Below are 20,353 nucleotides of genomic sequence, written 5' to 3'. Positions count from 1 at the left end.
GGGAGGAAACCAGAGCACCTGGAGGAAACCCACACAGTCATGGGGAGAAATTTCCCACATTACAACTGGATCCATACTTTAACAATAGTAATCATCCGTAAAATCCTTTTAGACATCATGAGTTCAGAAATGGAAAAGAAAAGATTGTTTTTCTGTATCACTTATCAGAGGATTATGTTTTCCTCAAGGCCCTACAGCGCCAGAGACTCCAATTGGTTAGTAACTATCTTTTGACACGCCGATATCCATCTCACGGTAATAGAATGTTGCTGAATTTCAAGAACTGGATATTTTGTAAAGATAAAGGTATTTATCACACGTACACTGAAATATTGAAACATGCAGTGAAATACATCATTTTGCGTCAACAGCCACCGCCGTCCGAGGATTGTGATGGGTGCAGGATGCAAGTAGTATACCATGCTTCTGACACCAACATAGCATGGCCATAATTTACCAGCCGTATGTCTTTGGAATGTTTGCGTGGAAAGAAAAAGGAGAGTTTCCTGGTTTGCAACACACAAAAATGCTGGAGGAACTCAGCAGGCCAGGCAGCATCTATGGAAAGAAGTACAGTCAACATTTCAGGCTGAAAGCCGACTGTAAATTTTTTCCATTGATGCTGCCTGGCCTGCTGAGTTTCTCCAGCATTTTGTGTGTGTAGCATGGACTTCCAGCACCTGCAGATTTTCTCTTGTTTGGAGTTCCCTCATGTGGTCATGAAGACAGCATACAAACTCCTTACAGACGGTGATGGGAACTGGACCCCAATCGCCAGTGCTATGAAGCATTACTCTTACAGCTTTGTTACCATGCTGTCTCCAGCGCGGGGGGGGGGGTGGGGGGAATGGACTGTAGAAACAGGTTTCTGTCAGTGACAGTATGTATCAAGATGTCTGTATGAGGAGCCACTTTGATATGTGGTCACTTAGAAAATTACAGCACCAATAGTAGCTCATATAGTAGTCGAAACTTCTCCGAGTTGGGTCGTCACCTTGTCGAGGTGGAGAGGCAGGTGAGTGCCTGAGATCCCAAGAGTGTCTGGAGCTTAGTTGCTGGTAGGGTTACGGAGCTTGATGGTAAGGTCAAGGGGGAGGTTCCAGACAAAGAACAATACAACCAAAGCCCCAATGGTGGAGCTGGTGGAATATGATGACAAATCACTACGGCACTGAAGGTGGAGGAAGGCTGTAGCAGGGAAGGGCCCCCAGTCATTGTGCACTCCGCCTCTGGACCCTGACCCTGATCTGTCAAGGACCGTGTGGTACCTCCCCATGCAACAGCCTCCCCATGTTAAAACAAACTCACACCCAGGCATTTTCCATTAAGGGAAGGCAGCACAGTAGCCTAGCGAGTGGTTAGCACAAGGCTTTACTATACAGGCGACTCGAGTTCAATGCCTGCTGTTGCCTGTAAGGTGTTTGTACGTTCTCCCCTTCACTGCATGGCTTTCCATCGGGTGCTCCGGTTTCTTCCCACAGTCTAAGGATATACCAGTTGGTAGGTTCATTGGACATTGTAAATTAGACCATAAGACATAGGAGCAGAAGTAGGCCATTTGGCCCATCAAGTCTGCTCCGCCATTCAATCATGGCTGATCCGTTTTTTAATCTGCTCCTCAACCCCGGTTCCCAGCCTTCTCCCCGTAACCTTTGATGCCATGTCCAATCAAGAGACTGTCAATCTCTGCCTTAAATACACCCAATGACTTGGCCTCCACAGCTGCATGAGGCCACAAATTCCATAAATTCACCACCCTTTGGCTAAAGAAGTTTCTCTGCATTTTTGTTTTGAAAGGACGTCCCTCTATCCTGAGGCTGTGCCCTCTTGTCCTTGACTCTCCCACCAGGAGAAACATCTTTTCCACATCTACTCTGTCTAAGACTTTCAACATTCAAAAGGTTTCAATGAGATCCCCCCCTCATCCTTCTGAATTTCAGCAAGTACAGACCCTCATATTTTCCTCATATGATAACCCTTTAATTCCTGGAATCATCCTTGTGAACCACCTCTGGACCCTTTCCAATGCCAGTACATTTTTTCTAAGATGAGGGGCCCAAAACTGTTCACAGTACTCAAGGTGAGGACTCACCAGTGCTTTATAAAGCCTCAGCATCATGTCCTTCCTCTTGTATTCTAGACCTTGAAATGAATGCTAACATGGCATTTGCCTTCTTCACCACCGACTCGACCGGCAAGTTAACCTTCAGAGTGTTCTGCACAAGGACTCCCATGTCCCTTTGCATCTCAGATTCCTGGATTTTCTCCCCATTTAGAAAATAGTCTGCACATTTATTTCTACTACCAAAGTGCATGACCATGCATTTTCTAACATTGTATTTATTTGCCACTTTTTTTAATCCATTTTCCTAATCTGTCTAAATCCTTCTGCATCCTACTTGTTTCTCCAACACTACCTGCCCTTCCACCAATCTTCCTATCTGCAAACTTGGCAACAAAGCCATCTATTCCATCATCTAAATCATTTATATACAGCATAAAAAGAAGTTGTCCCAACACCGACCCCTGCGGAACACCACTAGTCACTGGCAGCCAAGCAAAAAATGATCCTTTTGTTCCCACTCGCTGCCTCCTACCAATCAACCAATGCTCTAACCATATTAGTAACTTTCCTGTTATGCCATGGGCTATCCCATAATAAGGCTAGGGTTAAATCAGGGGATTGTTCAAAGGGCTGAAAGTGCCTATTCTGTGCTGTATCTCAAATTTTAAAAATCTCTTGGGAGAACATTGTACTTGACCTGAGTAGTCACACTACTACTAGTAATGTATAAATGATATGAACGTCTTTGCTGGTTCCAGTGAACAAAGTGTGACTGTTCTGAGTGGGAATGCTGTGCATTAAATGACCTGAAGAAGCAAATCTATATGTCCCTTTGTTTTCTCCACAGACATCCAGAAAGAGGATGATTGATAACATCAGGATTGACTTACCAGTGGATCTAACTAGTTTAAAGTCAATATAACAGCCATTCATAACTAATTCAATTGTAAATTAGTAGATAATAAGCTTCAAGAAATAATTAACCTGCCTCGTCAACATGTATATAAGCAGATTTTCACCATTGAGTATCCACTAACAATGTAAATGTGGCTGAGATTAATGTGCCCTGGATCAATTAATGTCAGTAATAAAACCATCAACCAAAAAGAAGAAATTCTGGAAAATAAAACACTGCTTTGTAAATCTTAAACTCCTCCATAGAGGTGCTTTAAATCATACTGCAACAAAATCACTTTGTATGCACTGAATATTCTGGCATACCTCAATATTTTTTCTGCTCAGGAAGTGGCAGACTAAGTACAGTACATACTGAGGAAGTCGGAAATGAACCAAAATTCCATCCATCCCACCAAACTCACAGGCCTTCAGTCTGGGAAAGCACAATTCTTTCCAAGGAATATTGAAGCAAAGGTAGAACAGGGAACATGCACTCAGTAGTCACTTTATTAGGTATGTCAAGAGATTGCTGTGTGTAAAGATCCCAGAAGGTCAGCAATTTCTGAGATACACAAACCACCCCATCTGGCACCAACAATCATTTCATGGTCAAAGTCACTTCGATCACATTTCTTCCCAATTCTGTTATACAGAAATTTTATTTCCCTCACCACCAGGTTCAGAAAGAATTATTACCCCTCAACCATCAGGCTCCTGAACCGGTACGGAGAACTTCACTCACGGCAACTCTGAACTGATTCCACAACATATGGACTCAATTTCAAGGGCTCTACAACTCATGTTCTTAGCTTGCTTTATTTATTTGTTTGTTTATTTATTCATTTGTTTGTTTTTTTACACAGTTTGCATAATGGTCATTTGTCAGTCTCTGTTTCTGTGCATTTTCTCACTGATTCTATTGTAATTCCTTGTTCTACTGTGAATGCCTGCAAGCAAGTAAATCTCAGGGTAGTACATGCTGAAATTTTTATACTTCCATAATAAATCGGAAACTTTTATACAAAGGTATGTGCCTAAAATGAAGAAAGAGCAGTAGATGTAGTGTATATGGATTTCAGCAAAGCACTTGATAAGATACCCCATGCAAGGCTTATTGAGAAAGTAAGGAGTCATGGGATCCAAGGGGACATTGCTTTGTGGATCCAGAACTGGCTTACCCGCAGAAGGCCAAGAGTGGTTGTAGACAGGTCATATTTTGCACGAAGGCTGGTGTGCCTCAGGGATCTGTTCTGGGACCCCTACTCTTTGTGATTTTTATAAGTGACCTGGATGAGGAAGTGGAGGGATGGGTTAGTAAGTTTGCTTATGACACAAAGGTTGGGAGTGTTGTGGATAGTGTGGAGGTCTGTCAGAGGTTACAACGGGACATTGACAGTTTGCAAAACTGGGATGAGTAGTGGCAGATGGAGTTCAACGCAGTAAGTGTGAAGTTGTTCATTTTGGTATGTGAAATATGATGGCAGAATATCATATTAATGGTAAGTCTCTTGGCAGTGTGGAGGTTTAGAGGGATCTTGGGGTCTGAGTCCATAGGACACTCAAAGCAGCTGCTCAGGTTGACTCTGTGGTTAAGAAGGCATATGGTGCATTGGCCTTCATCAATCGTGGAATTGAATTTAGGAGCAGAGAGGTAATGTTGCTGCTATATAGTACCCTGGTCACACCCCACTTGGAGTACTGTGCTCAGTTCTGGTCGCCTTACTACAGGAAGGATATGGAAACCATAGAAAGGGTGCAGAGGAGATTTACAAGGATGTTGCCTGGATTGGGGAGCATGCCTTATGAAAACAGGTTGAGTGAACTCGGCCTTTTCTCCTTGGAGCAATGGAGGATGAGAGGTGACCTGATAGATGTGTATAAGATGATGAAAGGCATTGATCGTGTGGATAGTCAGAGGCTTTTTCCCAGGGCTGAAATGGCTGCCACAAGAGGGCACAGGTTTAAGGTGCTTGGGAGTAGGTACAGAGGAGATGTCCGGGGTAAGCCTTTTACACAGAGAGTGGTGAGTGCGTGGAATGGGCTGCCGGCAACAGTAGATACAATAGGGTCTTTTAAGAGACTTTTGGATAGGTACATGGAGCTCAAAAAAATAGAGTGCCATGGGTAACCCTAGTAATTTCTAAGGTAGGGACAGGTTCAGCACAACTTCGTGGGCCAAAGGGCCTGTATTTTGCTGTAGGTTTTCTATGTTTCTATGTTTCTATGCAAAATGGGCTGCCGGGGTTGTGGTGGAAACACACAATAAAGCATTAAAGAGTATTTTAGAAGGTACATAGATATGTATGAATGTGCACCCTCTGCCTGGGTGAAGTGGTCCTGATGAAGGGTCTCAGCCCAAAATATTGACTGTTAATTTCTCTCCATAGATGCTGCCTATCCTGCTGAGTTTCTCCAGTGTTTGTGTAATGTGGGTCATGTACAGGGCGGAAAGATTTAGTATAATTCAGCAGCAACACGCAAAGGAGATGGAGAAACTCAGCAGGTTAGGCAGAATCCATGGAGAGAAATGAACAGCTGACACTTCTTACGCTTGAAGGCCTCCTCAACCCAGTCTTCCAAAGGCACTAACAAGAGAAAATCTGGAGATGCTGGAAATGCAAGCAATGCACACAAAATACCGGAGGAACTCAGCAAGCCAGGCAGCATCTATGGAAAAGAGTGAACAGTCGACATTGGGCCAAGACCCATCCTCATGAAAGGTCTTGGCCTGAAACGTCAACTGTTCTCTCTTTTCCATAGATGCTGCCTAGCCTCTGAGTTCCTCCAGTATTTTGACTATATTGCTTCCCAAGGCACTGTCAGTTCTACCTTGACCACCTGCTTCGAGGTTTCTGACAGAACGGTTATGTCACAAAGAAATTCCAGTTTGTCCAGCCTCTCCTGATTGCTCATTCCCTCTAATCCAGGCAGCATCCTGGTGAACCTCTTCTGCATCCTCTCCAAAGCCTCCACATCCTTCCTGTAAAGGGGGTGACCAGAACTGTAAGAGGGCATGGATGAGATTTATTGGTTGCAGGGGTGAAATGTTTGAGCTGTGGAGGATGGCCTGGAGGGACTGGCCTGCTTTCTCTGGAGCAGAGGAATGCTGAGTTGAGTTTTGAAGGAGGTTGCCTGGTCCATTCAGCCCTCTCCACACACTCTTCCATTACCCTCCATGGTCCTCCAATCACCTCCTGTCTTCTCGTTCATCTCTCTCCCACTCCTCTTTACACTGATTGCCTTCCCTCTCCACTCCTGGTCCTGACAGAGGGCTTCAACCTAAAGTGTCAACAATCCCCTCTCCCCCCGCCCCCCCACCCACAGATGTTGCTCAACCTACTGAGTTCCTCCAGGAGATTGTTGCTGTAGAATTTTTGCAAAACTTTACAATTTTCAACACATCCCCAGTTTTGGGGCTTCTTAACTAAGAAAGTATCTCGGAAGGAACCAGGGGAATTTCATGAGAATGATCCCAGGAATGAAAAGGTTAACATATGAGAGGTGTTTGATGGCTCTGAAGCTATAGTCACTGGAGTTCAAATGAATGAGGGAGGTCTCATTGAAAGCTATTGAAAATTGAAAGATCTAGATTGAGTGGATGTGGAGAGGATGTTTCTAATACTGGGGGAGTCTAGCACCAGAGGGCACAGACTCAGAATACAAGGACATCCCTTTACTTCAGAGATAAGGAGGAATTTTTTTAGGCAGAAGGTGCTGAATCTGTAGAGGCCAATTTATTAGTTATATTTAAAGTGGAGGTTGATCGGTTCTTGATTAGTAAGGGTATCAATGGGGAGAAGGCAGGAGAATGGGGTTGAGAGGGATAATAAATCAGCCATGATTGAACAGTGGAGCAGACTTGATGGGCTGAATGGCCTTATTCTGCTTCTGTATCTTATGGTAACTTTTTCGTGGTGAGTGTTCCTTATTTCCATGGTTTTGCATATGAAGGCGTATTTCTTAACATGACAGCAGAATGAATATTTAACATTAACTTTAAGCTTATGTGTCCTTATTTCACCCTCCCAAAACATCAACTGCTATAAACATCTTGAACAACTCACTTACTTCATCCATTAATCCTTTATATATAATTAAACAAAGTTCATTCTTTACAATACCATGCCTGCTAATTTGAGAGTATGATTGTTTTTATCAGCAGAGCGCAGAGTAGGCCATTCTGCCCTTTGAGCCATGCTACCCCAGCAACCCCCAACAAACCTGATTAATCCTAAACTAATCATGGGACAATTTACAATAACCTATTAACATACCCAGTACGTCTTTGGACTGTGGGAGGAAACTGGAGCACCCAGGGAAAATCTCATGCATTCTATGGGGAGGACGTACAGAAACTCCTTACAGAACAGTGCTGGAATTTGACTCCACACTCTGGAATGCCCCAAACTGTAATAGTGTTGCACTAACCACTATGCTACCATGGATTGCGGTGAAGTTAGACTGCAATCCCACCAAAACCACTTTATCCTTCCTCAGGTGCACTGTATATTGTTAGTTGATGGTTTGAAATTGAGTTTATTGTGTTAAAAGATTAAGAGATTAGAGATTATTTTATTTGTCACATTGGAGGCGGATACAATAGGGTCTTTTACAATAGGGCGTGGAAGGCTATGAACGACATGAAGGAAATCTGGAAGTCGAACCTGACCAGAGGGCTTAAAAAGAGGATCTTCATAGCAGTCACAGAGTCCATTCTCACATACGGATGCAAGATGTGGACACTCACCAAGACTATGCGAAAGTTTCTAGATGGTTGCTATACACAAATGCTCCGGATGGCTCTTGACGTGAGTTGGCAACAGCACATGATGAACGTCGAGCTCTATAACAACCTACCGATGCTCACCTCTAAAATCGAGGTGAGAAGACTGCAACTAACAGGGCACTGTCTACGCCACCCCGAGCTACCTGCCAGCCTTGTCATTATATGGGAGCCCAAGCATGGGAGGATGAACCCTGGGCGTCCTCCCAAGACTATGGTCAATACTCTCCTAGAAGGCAGCGGCACAGCTAATGTAAATGAACTGAACACTCACTGATGAGGGAGAGGGAGAAGTGGAAAGTCTGTCATTGTGTCTGATGCTGGCCCCCTAGGCCTGAGTTGATGTAGTAGTTTTGAGAGACCTTTGGATAGGTACATGGAGCTTAGAAAAATAGAGGGCTATAGGTAAGCCTAGTAATTTCTAAGATAGGGACATGTTCAGCACAACTTTGTGGGCCGAAGACCCTGTGTTGTGCTGTAGGTTTGCTATGTTTCTATGTTTACATCAAAGCAGTCAGTGAAATCCGACATTTTTGCATCAATGACCAACAAGGTCTGAGCGTGTGTAAAGGGGGCAGACTGCAAACGTTGTCATGCTTCCAGTGCCAACATTGCACACCCACAACTTACTAGCCCTAACCTGAACCATTTGTCTTTACAATGTGGGAGGAAATTGGAACATTTAGGGAAAACCTATGCGGTCAAGTGGAGAACATTTAAACACCTTACAGACAGTGGAGGATTCAAACCCAGACCACTGATCACTGGTGCCTTAGATCAGAGATGCAATGGATTTTCTATAGTCAGAGGGTGGTGGATCTGTGGAATTCATTGCCACAGATGGCTGTGGAGACCAAGTCGCAGGGTACATTTAAAGCGGAGATTGATAGGTTCTTGATATGTCAAGGTGTCAAAGGTTACGGGGAGAAGGCAGGAGAATGGAGTTGAGAAGGGTAATAAGTCAGCCATGATGGTATAGTAGAGCAGACTTGATGGGCTGAATGGCCTATTTCTGCTCCTATGCCTTTTGGTTTTGCTAACTGCTTGGATACTTTTCCTCAAAAACCTCACCTTTTGCCCAACCCTCTTCCTTTCTGGTTTGTCTAAGTTATTAATTATTCATTCTTGCTGCAGATGACCCTTACACCCCTAATGGATACACGATCCTGATCATTTTTGCATCAGACGTATTGGAGTCACAACCCTCCATTCTGCCTGACAGATTGAAGACATTATGCTGAAGGGATTATTTTTCAGCCTTTGCAATGGGTTTCTGGCTGTCCTCCCATCTGCCACTTAATGTGAACACTTACTGTCAGTGGCCACTTTATTAGGCACCTCCTGTACCCAATAAAGTGGCCACTGAGTGTACGTTCATGATCTTCTGCTGCTCTAGCCCCTCCACTTCAATGTCCAATGTGTTGTGCATTCAGAGATGCTCTTCCGCACACCACTGTTGTAACACGTGGTTATTTTAGTTTCTGTCACCTTCCAATCATCTTGATCCAGTCTGACAATTCTCCTCTGATCTCTTTCATTAACAAGGCATTTTAACCCAAGGAACTGCCACTCACTGGATGTTTTGTGATTCACACCATTCTCTGTAAAATCTAGAGACAGCTGTGTGTGAAAATCCCAGGAGATTAGCAGTTGCTGAGATGACCAAACTACCCCGTCTGACACCAGCAATTATTCCACAGTCAAAGTCACTTAGATCAGATTTCTTCCCCATTCTGATGTTTGGTCTGAACAACAACTGAATCTCTTGGCCATGTCTGCATGCTTTTATGCGTTGAGTTGCTGCCACATGATTGGCTGATTTTTGATATTTGCAGGGATGTGCAGGTGTACAGCTGTACCTAATAAAGTGGCCACGGAGTGTAAAATATTGTGGCCTAATTCATGGCAAACCTTTCTGCCATTTTCTCCTGTGTTCAGTCCCTTGGGTTGTGCTGGGACAAGGTTCAAAATATCCTTAGGCTTGACACTTAATTTTGATTTGCTCTATCGTTCTGGCCTGTAACATCCATTATAAACTGCAACAATTTTCTGAAAACTCTGCTATCCTCGGTGTCTGGAACTTGTGCATTTCCCTTTTTTTTTGATGGAGCCATTATGTGAAATGCAATGCAATAAGATCATGGAGTTGTACAGAAAAGATACCGACTGTTTTAGCTCAGCATATCCTTGCAGAAAATTATACCTACCCAGAGCTATACGCAGGATGTTGGAGGTATTCAGTATGTCAGGCAGCATCTGTGGAAGAAATAGAGAGAGAGAGAGAGAAATAAAGAGAGAGAGAGAGAGAGAGAGAGAGAGAGAAAGAGAGAGAGAGAGCCGAAGTCTTTGCACAGTGCTGTAAGCTGCTTTTTATATCATTTCCTGTGTGGGTTAATTTTGATTTGACTTGAAGTACATGGTGGAAAGCCAGCCATCTCTATCTTCGCTTTATTTCACCATTGAAACAGCAGCATCTGTGAGTCCTAAGTTTTTGTTAATATGGATGAACATTCAGTACATACAGTACTGGGCAAAAATCTTGGGCGCCCTAGTCATATACATATGCCCAAGTGTTTTGCACAGTGTTGTATATGTAAGGTCAATTAGATAGATTTTTGCATAGCAGGGTAATTAAGGCTTATGGGGTAAAGACCATAAGACTATAAGATATAGGAGCAGAAATAGGCCATTTGGCCCATCGAGTCTGCTCTGCCATTTCATCGTGGCTGATCCAATTTTCCTCTCAGCCCCAATCTCCTACCTTCTCCCCATATCCTTTGCTGCCCTGGCCAATCAAGTATCTATCAAACTCTGCCTCCACAGCTGCTTGTGCCAAAGAATTCCACAGATTCACCACTCTCTGGCTAAAGAAATTCCTCCTCATCTCCATTCTAAAAGGCCGCCCCTCTATTTTGAGGCAGTGTCCTCTGGTCTTAGACTCTCCCACCATAGGAAACACCCTTTCGCATCCACTCTCTCAAGGCCTTTCACCATTTGATAGATTTCAATGGGGTCACCTTCCTTCTTCTGAATACTAGTGAATACAGGCCCACCCAAAACCATTAAATGCTCTTCATGTTTGATGAAGACCATAAATAAAGTTCTTCAGTAAGAGCTTAGATTAGTGGCCAGTGCGAACATCAGAAGCTTTGAGAGGAGGGGACTTCAATCAAGTCCACTGCCTAAGGATAAAAGGCAGCAACGGGTCACTACAGCAAAAAAGAGCCTTGAGCAGTGGCCTATCCGTGTTTGGGATTAATTAGCAAAAGCAAGTTAAAGGAAGGCGGGGCAAGCACAGGGGCCATCGTCTGAGTGGTCATAGTTAAAGCTCTTCAAGGCTTCAGCGGCTTTGGTCAGAGAAAGCAAAGGAAAGAAAAGATCAAGTTTTTTCATTCTCCTCTTTATATCTGCTCAGCTAGGACAGTAGAGATGCCAGGCAGGATAGTGGAGTGCTCCACTTGCAGGATGTGGGAAGGCAGGAGGACCTCCAGTGTCCCTGACGGCTACACCAGCGAGAAGGACATCCAGCTGCAGCTTCTAACAAACCATGTTAAGGACTTGGAGCTGAAACTGAATGAACTCCAGATCACTGGGGAGGCTGAGAGGGTGATAGATAGGACATACAGGGAGGTCACAGGAAACTGAGTGATGGTCAAGAAGAGGAAAGGGGTTAAGAAGCCAGTGTGGAGAACCCCTGTGGCCATCCCACTCAAGAACAGGTAAATTACTTTGGATACTGTTGGGGTGGGAGGGTTGACCTAACAGAGGAAAGTCACAGTGGTAAGGTCTCTGGCATTGAGTCTACCTCTGTGACTCTCTGTGACTCAAGAGGGAAAGGGGGAGAGGAGGCACACCGTGGTGATAGGGGATTTGTTAGGGGAATGGACAGGAGGTTCTGTGGACAAGAATGAGATTCCCAATTGGTATGTTGCCTCCTGGGTGCCAGGGCCCAGGACATCTGGGATCTAGTCCTCAGCATTCTTAAGTGGGAGGGTGAACAGCCAGAACTCGTGGTCCATGTAGGTACCAATGACATGGGTAGAATGAGTGATGAGGTTCTGCATAGAGAGTTCAAGGAGTTAGGTGCTAAGTTAAAGGTCAGGGCAACCAGGGTTATGACCTCAGGATTGCTACTCATGCCACATGCTAGTGAGGCCAGAAGTAGGAAGATTATACAGTTTAATACGTGGCTAAGGAGTCATGTAGGAGGAAAGGCATAAGATTTTTGGATAGTTGGGCTCTCTTCCAAGGAAGGTGGGGCCTGTACAGAAGGAGTGGTTTGCTCCTGAACTGGAGGGGGACTAATATCCTAGCGGGAAGGTTTGTTAATGCTGTACAGCGGGGTTTAAACTATCGTTGCAGAGGGATGTGTGTACGTAATAAAGAACTTCAATTCCCAGTGTGCAATGTTAGTGGTTCACCCAAAGTGGAAGTGACGTTGGTGAACTGGGAGCACGCGCTGAAGTGTGAGGCTGGAAGCCATGACTGTCTCCTATTAATAAGTGTGTTAGAGTTAAAGAACAAACGTAGCAGTAGGGAAGGGAGCATCTGTGGAAAGATCAAAAGGGTCGGTGCCACAGGTCTTCCATTTGAGGAGTTGTGCCTCTTACTCATTCTGTGGCCTCTGCCTCATCTCCTGGGTGAACCCATATTTTACAAACACAAAAGATTCTGCAGTTGCTGGAAATCCAGAGCAACTCACACAAAATGCTGGAGGAACTCAGCAGATCAGGCAGCATATTTGTAGAGGAATAAACAGTCGATGTCTTGGACAGAGACCCTTCATCAGCATGTGCTGATATGCTTCTTATCCTCAAAGGTTTTTCACAGTAGGATGGTGAAAAAAAGCAACCAGAATACTTTCTGTACTTTGTTGCACTCCTAACCTTAAAAAAGAGAACATATGTTGCCTGTTGCAGGTGGATTAATAATCAGATGCCATAGATTTATAGATTTAAATTAGTTATCAAAGAAGACCATAAGACATAGAAGCAGAATTAGGCCACTTGTCCCATCAAGTCTACTCCATCATTCAATCATGGCAAGATAATTTTTTTCTCCATCCTCTGCCCCACTCACTGGCCTCCTCCCCGTAACCTTTGATGCCATGGCTAATCAAGAACCTATCAATCTCCACCTTAACTCAATGACCTTGTGTACACAGCTGCCTCTGGTAACAAATTCCACAAATTCACCACCCTCTAACTAAAGAAATTTCTCCACATCTCTGTTTTAATGGATGCCCCTCTATCCTGAGTCTGTGCCCTCTTGTTCTAGACTCCCCCACCATGGGAAAAATCCTTTCCACATCTATTCTGTCTAGGACTTTCAACATTCCAAAGATTTCAATGAGATTCTCCCTCATCCTTCTAAATTCCAGAAAGTACAGGCCCAGAGACATCAAATATTCCTCATATGATAATTCCTCATATGATAACTTTCCATTCAAAGGCATTGGTGTTCATTGATAAGGTGAATAGCCAATGTCTTTTTTTCCCCTAAAATGGGGCTGTTCATAGCCAGAGGGCATAGTTTAATGTGAAGGGGGTTGGGGAAAAGATTTAAAGGGGACTTCAGGGGCAGGTTTTTTTGTAAATGGATTAAGGTGACGGAAGAAGTGGTAGAGGTGGGTAGAATTAAGACATTTAAATGACATTTGGACGGATACACAGATAGGAAAGATTCAGAAGGAAATGGGACAAACCCAGGCAAATGGGACTGGCTCAATTGGGCAACTTTGTCTCTTTGCCATTCCACTGTCAGGCTGAAGGTACCACAGTACAAGAACAAGGACTTTTCGGCTGGGTAACAGCTTCTCCACCCAGGCTGTGAGACTTCTGAACACTCTGTTACCACCCAGTATACGTTCTTTGTGACAGCACAGTAAGTTCAAAGTAAATTTATGATCAAAGTACATATATGTTACCATATACAACCCTGAGATTCATTGTCTTGAATACTCAATAAATCCATCATAGAGTAACAATCATAACAGAAACAATGAAAGACCCCACCAGCCTGGGCGTTCAACCGTGTGCAAAGAACAACAAACTGTATAAATACAAAAAGAAAGAAATAATCATAATAAATAAATCGGCATGACCTGAGTGGTGGGGGTCCCTGATAATGAGGCATTATACTGTTGTTTATTTAACTGTATACAATATTGTACATGTACTTTATGCCAACTTGTGTATCTACAGAACACTCCTTATTTATCTGCTAATATTATTTCAATAATATTAACAGATAAATGTTAATACTATCTTATTGGTCGTATGGGATGTATGTATACTGAGTTTTGCACCTTGCTCTCAGAGGAATGTAGTTTCATTTAGCTGTATACATGCGTATGGCTGAATGACAATAAACTTGAACTTGGTCTACACAGAAAGGCTGGGTCGAGGGGCTTGATTCTTTGCTGAGTAGCTCTATGACTCTCGGGAGTTATCAGGGCATGGACCAATAGCTTTTTCTTAGTGAGAACTGCTTTGAAAACAGCACTAAAGCCCCACCACCCTTGACCAGAGTGCACTCATTTGAAAGTTGTTGGGAGCTGATTATGTGAGGTTTTTTTTATAATGGATAGTTGGACAGGACCTGAAGAGGTCGCAAACACAAGAGATTCTGCAGATGCCAGAAATCCAGAGCAACACATACAAAATGCTGGAGCACCTCAGCAGGTCTAGCAGCGTCTGTACCTACCTACTGCCTACTATGCTGTCGGCATTTAGGGCAGCAATGAAAGTCCTCCATCTCTGGTGATGTTCAAGAGTTTCTTCATCATATCAGTAGTTTGGTCTTCACTACTGTCAGTCATGCAAGTTCCGGGTGGAGACTCAGGAGACTCCAATACAGGAGGAATCTTCATTGTTGTTTCCATAATAGTTTTGTTTGACTAGTCAGGGTTGTTAGTCTTGAGCTGAAGCCTCAAGCCTGTAGGACTGGCGGAACACTCTTAGTCTGGCCTCTACCCTTAACTTGTTTGGCATGTGTTACCCCAGCAAGAGCCAAAGCATAAAGCTCTGACTCCAGCTAATATAGCTCTCAGGGTCATTGAGGCACATAGGCCTCCAAACCAGGACAAGGTTGTGGTCCTCTTGGAGAAGGCAGCGTCTATGGAGTGGATTAAAAAGGTCAGCACATTGTGCCGAGACTCGTCCTTTGGAGAAGTTGAAGTAATGAGACTAAAATGTAAGTAATCTAAAGAGCTTGCACAGGCAAAGTGCTTAACCAAACATTGACAGGAAATACTAAATGCAATTAAAGAAAGATCTTATGCAGACTTTTAAAATGGGAATGAAGCTAGGAATGGCAGTTTTAAGCCCAGCGAGTGACAAACCCATCCTCGGCAAAAACACATCATTTCCACATTTAATCAAGTACATCATTTTGCAAAGCAGAACTCGATGGGCCGAATGGCCCCATTCTGCCCCTATATCTTATTCCCTTAAGAGTAACACACACAAAATACTGGAGGAACTCAGCAGGTCAGGCAGCATCTATGGAGTGCATTAAACAGTCAAGGTTTCTGGCTCAGACCTACCATCAGGACTGGAAAAGTTACATTCGTGAGACTAAAGTGCAAGTAATCTGTCCTGATGAAGGGTCTCAGCCTGAAATGTTGACTGTTTATCCACTTCTATAGAGGTTACCTAATCTGCTAAATTCCTCCAGCATTTTGTGCCTGTGCTTCTGGATTGCCAGCATCTGCAGAATCTCTTGTCGTTATCATTTCCTCAATGCATTTTCCCCCCTTTTAGCAAGCAAGGGAAGTTATTGACTGTATTGATAAAAAAAAACACAAAGTCAAGCTACATATTTGGCCTGTTAGATATCATGGGCTTGGAGAGTAGAGTCGCTGGGGAGGAGGTCGGGTCCCTCGGGAGTAGTGGCAGTGTTTACATGTGCAGAATATTTTGGAGGCTGCAGCGATCCGGCGAAGGGGGCCCTCTTATTCGTGTCTTTCTTGAGAGTGAACAGTGCCTAGAGTTGGCTTGTGATCAGACACATTGTGGATTCGGGGTGTGGGGCCAGTTTACTCAAGACAGAACCGCTGACCGGGAATCATGTCTTGGAGAGCGTGAGTGGGGAATGCGCTCTCTCTGACCAGTGATGGCGGGGCTTTATTGCTGTCTTCGAGGCGGTTCGAGGTAAGAAAAAAAGTTGTTTTATTTTCTTAAAGAGGTTGAAAACGTTGTTTATATTGTGCGGGAACAGAAGGTTTCTCCGCAATTCCGCGTGAGTTACAGATACCCAGTAACCAAGTACAATTTAGTAGGAGGGGACGGACTTTTACAGCACGGAAGATTTCTCTGAACAATGAACTTATTGAAAGAAATATTTCTGGTTGAAATGAAAAATTTTCTTTTTGGGGATGGTTTTGGGTCATGACAGTGAAATCTGAGTTTATTTTGCCTCTGCTTTACCGGGAAGGCGATGGGAAGTGTCGGCGTTACTTTAAAAGCGGCCATAGTATTCAGACAGTAACAACGAGTGTCCCGCTCTCTGGGAATCCTTTATCACCAGCCTCTCGCTGGTCTCGCACTTTCTGAAGTTTAAATCAGTAACTCATTATGGACACTGACTTGGATGTGGAACGTGAATCACTTTCGAGACACCTCTTGTCCTACAGCCCGTCTCGCTGACTACAATAATAAAGCGAAGCATTCTCCTAGTGAACAGCGAATTTTTACAGGATAATGATTCACAGAGGGAAGTTTTCGCTGCATATTTTTTGGTGGCGGGAGAGATAACATTGATTTTAATAAGAACAACCAGCCCCGCAGAGACGATAAACTGCCCGCTCAGATAGAATGCAAAAGCCAAGAATCCTGTTTTATTATTAATTAGGAGGATTTTAAAACGAGAACGCTGGTCCCCAGTTATCGATTCACTGGACAATTAAGAGTTGCACCCTCTGGAAGTGATGACTTTACAAGCCGAGTACTGACCCAGGGTTATCAAGCACCCTGAAAGAGAAGGAGCGTGTGAGGTCGCTGACTTCGTGCTGGTTGCAAAGGATGAGAAATGCCCAGACCATCCGGCTAACTATGCCAATAGATAATAGTTGAAACCCAAGTCAACTGTTCCTGCCGCCTTCCGATCTCACTGGTTATCCCGAATGCCTCTGGAATCTCCCCTCTCAAAGTGTCATATAGACTGTAAAAACATAGGAGCAGAGTTAGGCCATTCGGCCCATTGAGCCTGTGCCCGCATTCGATCATGGATCCCTCTCGTGCATTCATGTTCTTTATTCTTTATGTTTCTTACAGAAAGTTGGACAGGTACACGGACCACTTGGGCTGTGGTCCAAGTGCAGGTAGATGGGACTAGGCAGAATAATAGTTTGGCATGGACTCGATGGGCCAAAGGGTCTGTTTCTGTTCACTCCCTGACTATGTATTTCTAAGCGATTTTCCTAGCCTCAGTTCACCGTGGATTCTGTTTAAACTTCTCCCTGCCCCAGTACACCTACTTACTGCTTACTGCCCAATATACCAACTGGTGTTTTGAGCAGCTATGGAGGTTCTCCAACATAGCTCTCCAGATCATTGAGTCATCGAGGCATGCAAGCCTTCAGACCCACTGACAAGTTTGGTGTCTTCTTGGAGGTGCCTCAGTACAGTGGCCAACCTAATCAAAGACACCACCCACCTCAGATTTCTCTCTTCTCCCCTCAGGCAGAGGATACAAAAGCCTGAAAGCACCTATCACCAGGCTCGAGGACAGCTTCTACCTGGCTGTCGTAAGGCTAGTGAATGGTTCCCAAGTATCATAAGATAGATTCTTGACCCCACAATGTATCTTGTTAGAACCTTGCACCTTATTGTTTATCTGCTCTGCGTTTTCTAGGTTAGTTTCCCTTCTACTGCCTCAATGTACTGTTATAATGAAATAATCTGTATGGATAGCATGCAACACCAAGGTTTCACTGTCCCTTGGTCCATGTGACAATAATGAACCAATTTACCACAAAGCACATTGCAGTCAATGAAGTATGCAGAACTGGGGCGGCCCAATGCTTTACAGGAACAACCTCCTGGGATTCGGTTCCCTGCACTGCCTTCAAGGAGTTTATATGTTCTCCCCATGATCATGTGGGTTTCCTCCGGGTACTCTGGTTTCCTCCCACAATCCAAAGACCTACCGGTTGGAGGTTAATTGATCATTGTAATTGGTCCTGCGATTTGGCTAGGGTTGCTGGGCTGCAAACCTTGAAGTGCTAGAAGGGCCTGTTCTGTGCTATATCTCAATAAGTCAGTAAATAGATAATTTAGCTGATGATACCTAATTCATTCTGCCTGCACAGTGTTCCTATCCCCTCACTGCCTGCATATTCACATGCCTATTTAAGATCCCCTTAAATACCTCTATTGTATCTGCCTCTCCGGCAGCACTTTCCAAGCTCTTACCACTCTGTATAAAACAAAACTTGCCCTCACAAATCTCTTTTGAACTTACCCCCTCTCACCTTAGGTATATACCCTCTAGTTTTAGACATCTTGACCCTGGGGAAAAGATACCAACTGTCTTCGCTGTCTGTGAATCCAATAACTTTATATAATTTTTGTCAGCAAGTTGACAAGGTCCATGTGCGAGCCGCAGACCCTGCTATATGTGGGGCAGGAGGGAGTTAATGAGTGGGCAGACATCACGTGAAGTAAGTCCTGTGTGTCTTTGGCCAGCTTTTTGCTTGGTCTATACATCCTCCCCTTAACTTCAGAGTGTCAGTGCCTTCCCGATGCCTCTTCTCCATTTTGAATGATCACAGACCGGGGGCTCATGTGAGTCAGTATGGATGTTGTATTTATTTCAAGAAAACCTTTGAGAAAATCATAGAACAGAAGATTCAAACATTCAACAGTTCATTTATTATCGAAGTACGTATGCAGAATACAACTTTGAGATGATTCTTCTCCAGATAGCCACGAAACAAAAACAAGATCAGAACTATAGTTTACATGCTAATTGTTAAAAAAAATCTTCATAAAAAGGCTTTGAGTAAAAGCAGACTCCTGAAAGAACATCATTAGTTTCACTAACCCTCCCCGCTTGACCCTGAAGAGAGAGACTGAGCTCCAGACAGTTCTTTAGACTATTAAAATTCCTCACCAGAACTTCAGTACAATCTTGTTCACTTCGGTTTATCTGGTGGCCAGATGAGTTTCCGTGGAGTGGCTTAGATCTGTTTTCTTATTGGGACAAGGAGCTTCCCAAAGTCAACCCAAGAACACAGAGCATCTCCAACTGACAGCAGACTGACCCTGGAGCAGAGCGCATGACCTGCCTGTTGGGAGTCAGGCATGTAACTGCTTGAATTACCAGCTTTCTGCTAATTAGTTTGCAATGAACAAACATTTCTTGCCACCAGCACTGAACAGCTGGTGTCCCCTTCCTGGAACCTTCCTGCTGGTTTAATATGAGCAGAATTTCAAAATAAAGATGCTACATTTTGTTAGCTTTATACAGTGTTTAGTCTGAATCAGGATCCGGTTTAATATCACTGACATATGTCATAAAATTTGTTTTGTAGCAGCAGTACATCGCAATACAATATAATAAAAATTATAAAGTACAGTAATATATAAAATTAAGTAAGTAGTGAAAAAAGAACAAAAAACATGGTCCATGGGTTCATTGGTCATTCAGAAATCTGATGGCGGAGGAGGAGAAGTTCCTGAAACATTGAATGCATCTTCAGTCTCCTGTACTGCCTCGTTGATGGTAATAATGAGAAGAGGATGAGTCGTGGGTGATGAGATCCTTAATGATGGATGCTGCCTTTTTGAAGCATCATCTTTTGAAGATGCCCTGGATGCTGGGGAGGCCAGTGTCCATGATGGAGATGGCAGAGTTTACAACTTTCTGCAGTTCTTTCTGATCCTGTGCAGTGGCCTCTCCATACCAGATGGTGATGTAGCAAGTTAGAATGCTCTCCACAGTCTGGTTAACGATGATGGAGTGAGAGGAAGCATTAAATCTTAATAATAAATGAGACACAGGCAAAGATAATCTTCAAGATTTAATCGTTAACTTACAAAGTATCTCATCTACAACCAATCCCACTGAATTAAAAAGATTGAGGTCATATAAATTTATCAGAAATGCGTTCAACAGGGAGTGGAGAAAGTTCACTGTGAACACTATTAATAGGGCCAGTTGTGAAGTTAGGAACTGTGTACTTACTTACTGCCTGTTAACGCCGCTGGTATTTAGAGCAGCAATGAAGGTCCTCCATCTCTGGTGATGTTCAAGGCTTCCTTAATCATGTCAATAACTTCCTCTTGGTTTTCACTACTGTCAGTCATGCAAGTCCCTCGTGGAGACTCAGGAATACCTTCGCACTCAGATGTAGAAGGATCCTTCTTTGCTGTTTCTGTAACAATTTTGTTTTACCAGTCAATGTTGTTAGCCCTGAGCTGAACCCCTGAACCTGGAGGCCCAGTGGACCACTCTTAGTCTGGTCTCTACCCTTTGACCTGTTTGGCATGGGTGACCCTACCAAGAGCCAAAGCTTAAAGTCCTGACTCCAGTCAACATAGCTCTCTGGGTCATTGAGGCTTGCAAGCCTCTAAACCACAACAAGGTTGTGGTCCTCTTGGAGG

General features: G+C 43.8%; 1 protein-coding gene across 1 annotated transcript in view; it reads left to right on the top strand.

The window, feature by feature from the left end:
- The first annotated feature begins 15,617 nt into the window (after positions 1 to 15,617).
- Positions 15,618 to 20,353, top strand: part of LOC140204364 (uncharacterized) — a 94,436-nt gene continuing 89,700 nt past the window's right edge. Inside the window, 1 exon segment of the mRNA XM_072271041.1 lies at positions 15,618 to 15,898. Coding sequence (XP_072127142.1) covers positions 15,861 to 15,898 — 38 coding nt within the window. The 5' untranslated portion in view covers positions 15,618 to 15,860.

Source organism: Mobula birostris, chromosome 10 (assembly GCF_030028105.1).
Source record: "Mobula birostris isolate sMobBir1 chromosome 10, sMobBir1.hap1, whole genome shotgun sequence".
Lineage (NCBI taxonomy): Eukaryota > Metazoa > Chordata > Chondrichthyes > Myliobatiformes > Myliobatidae > Mobula > Mobula birostris.
Note: the sequence above shows the minus strand (reverse complement) of the source record. Positions and strands in the feature narration are given on the sequence as shown.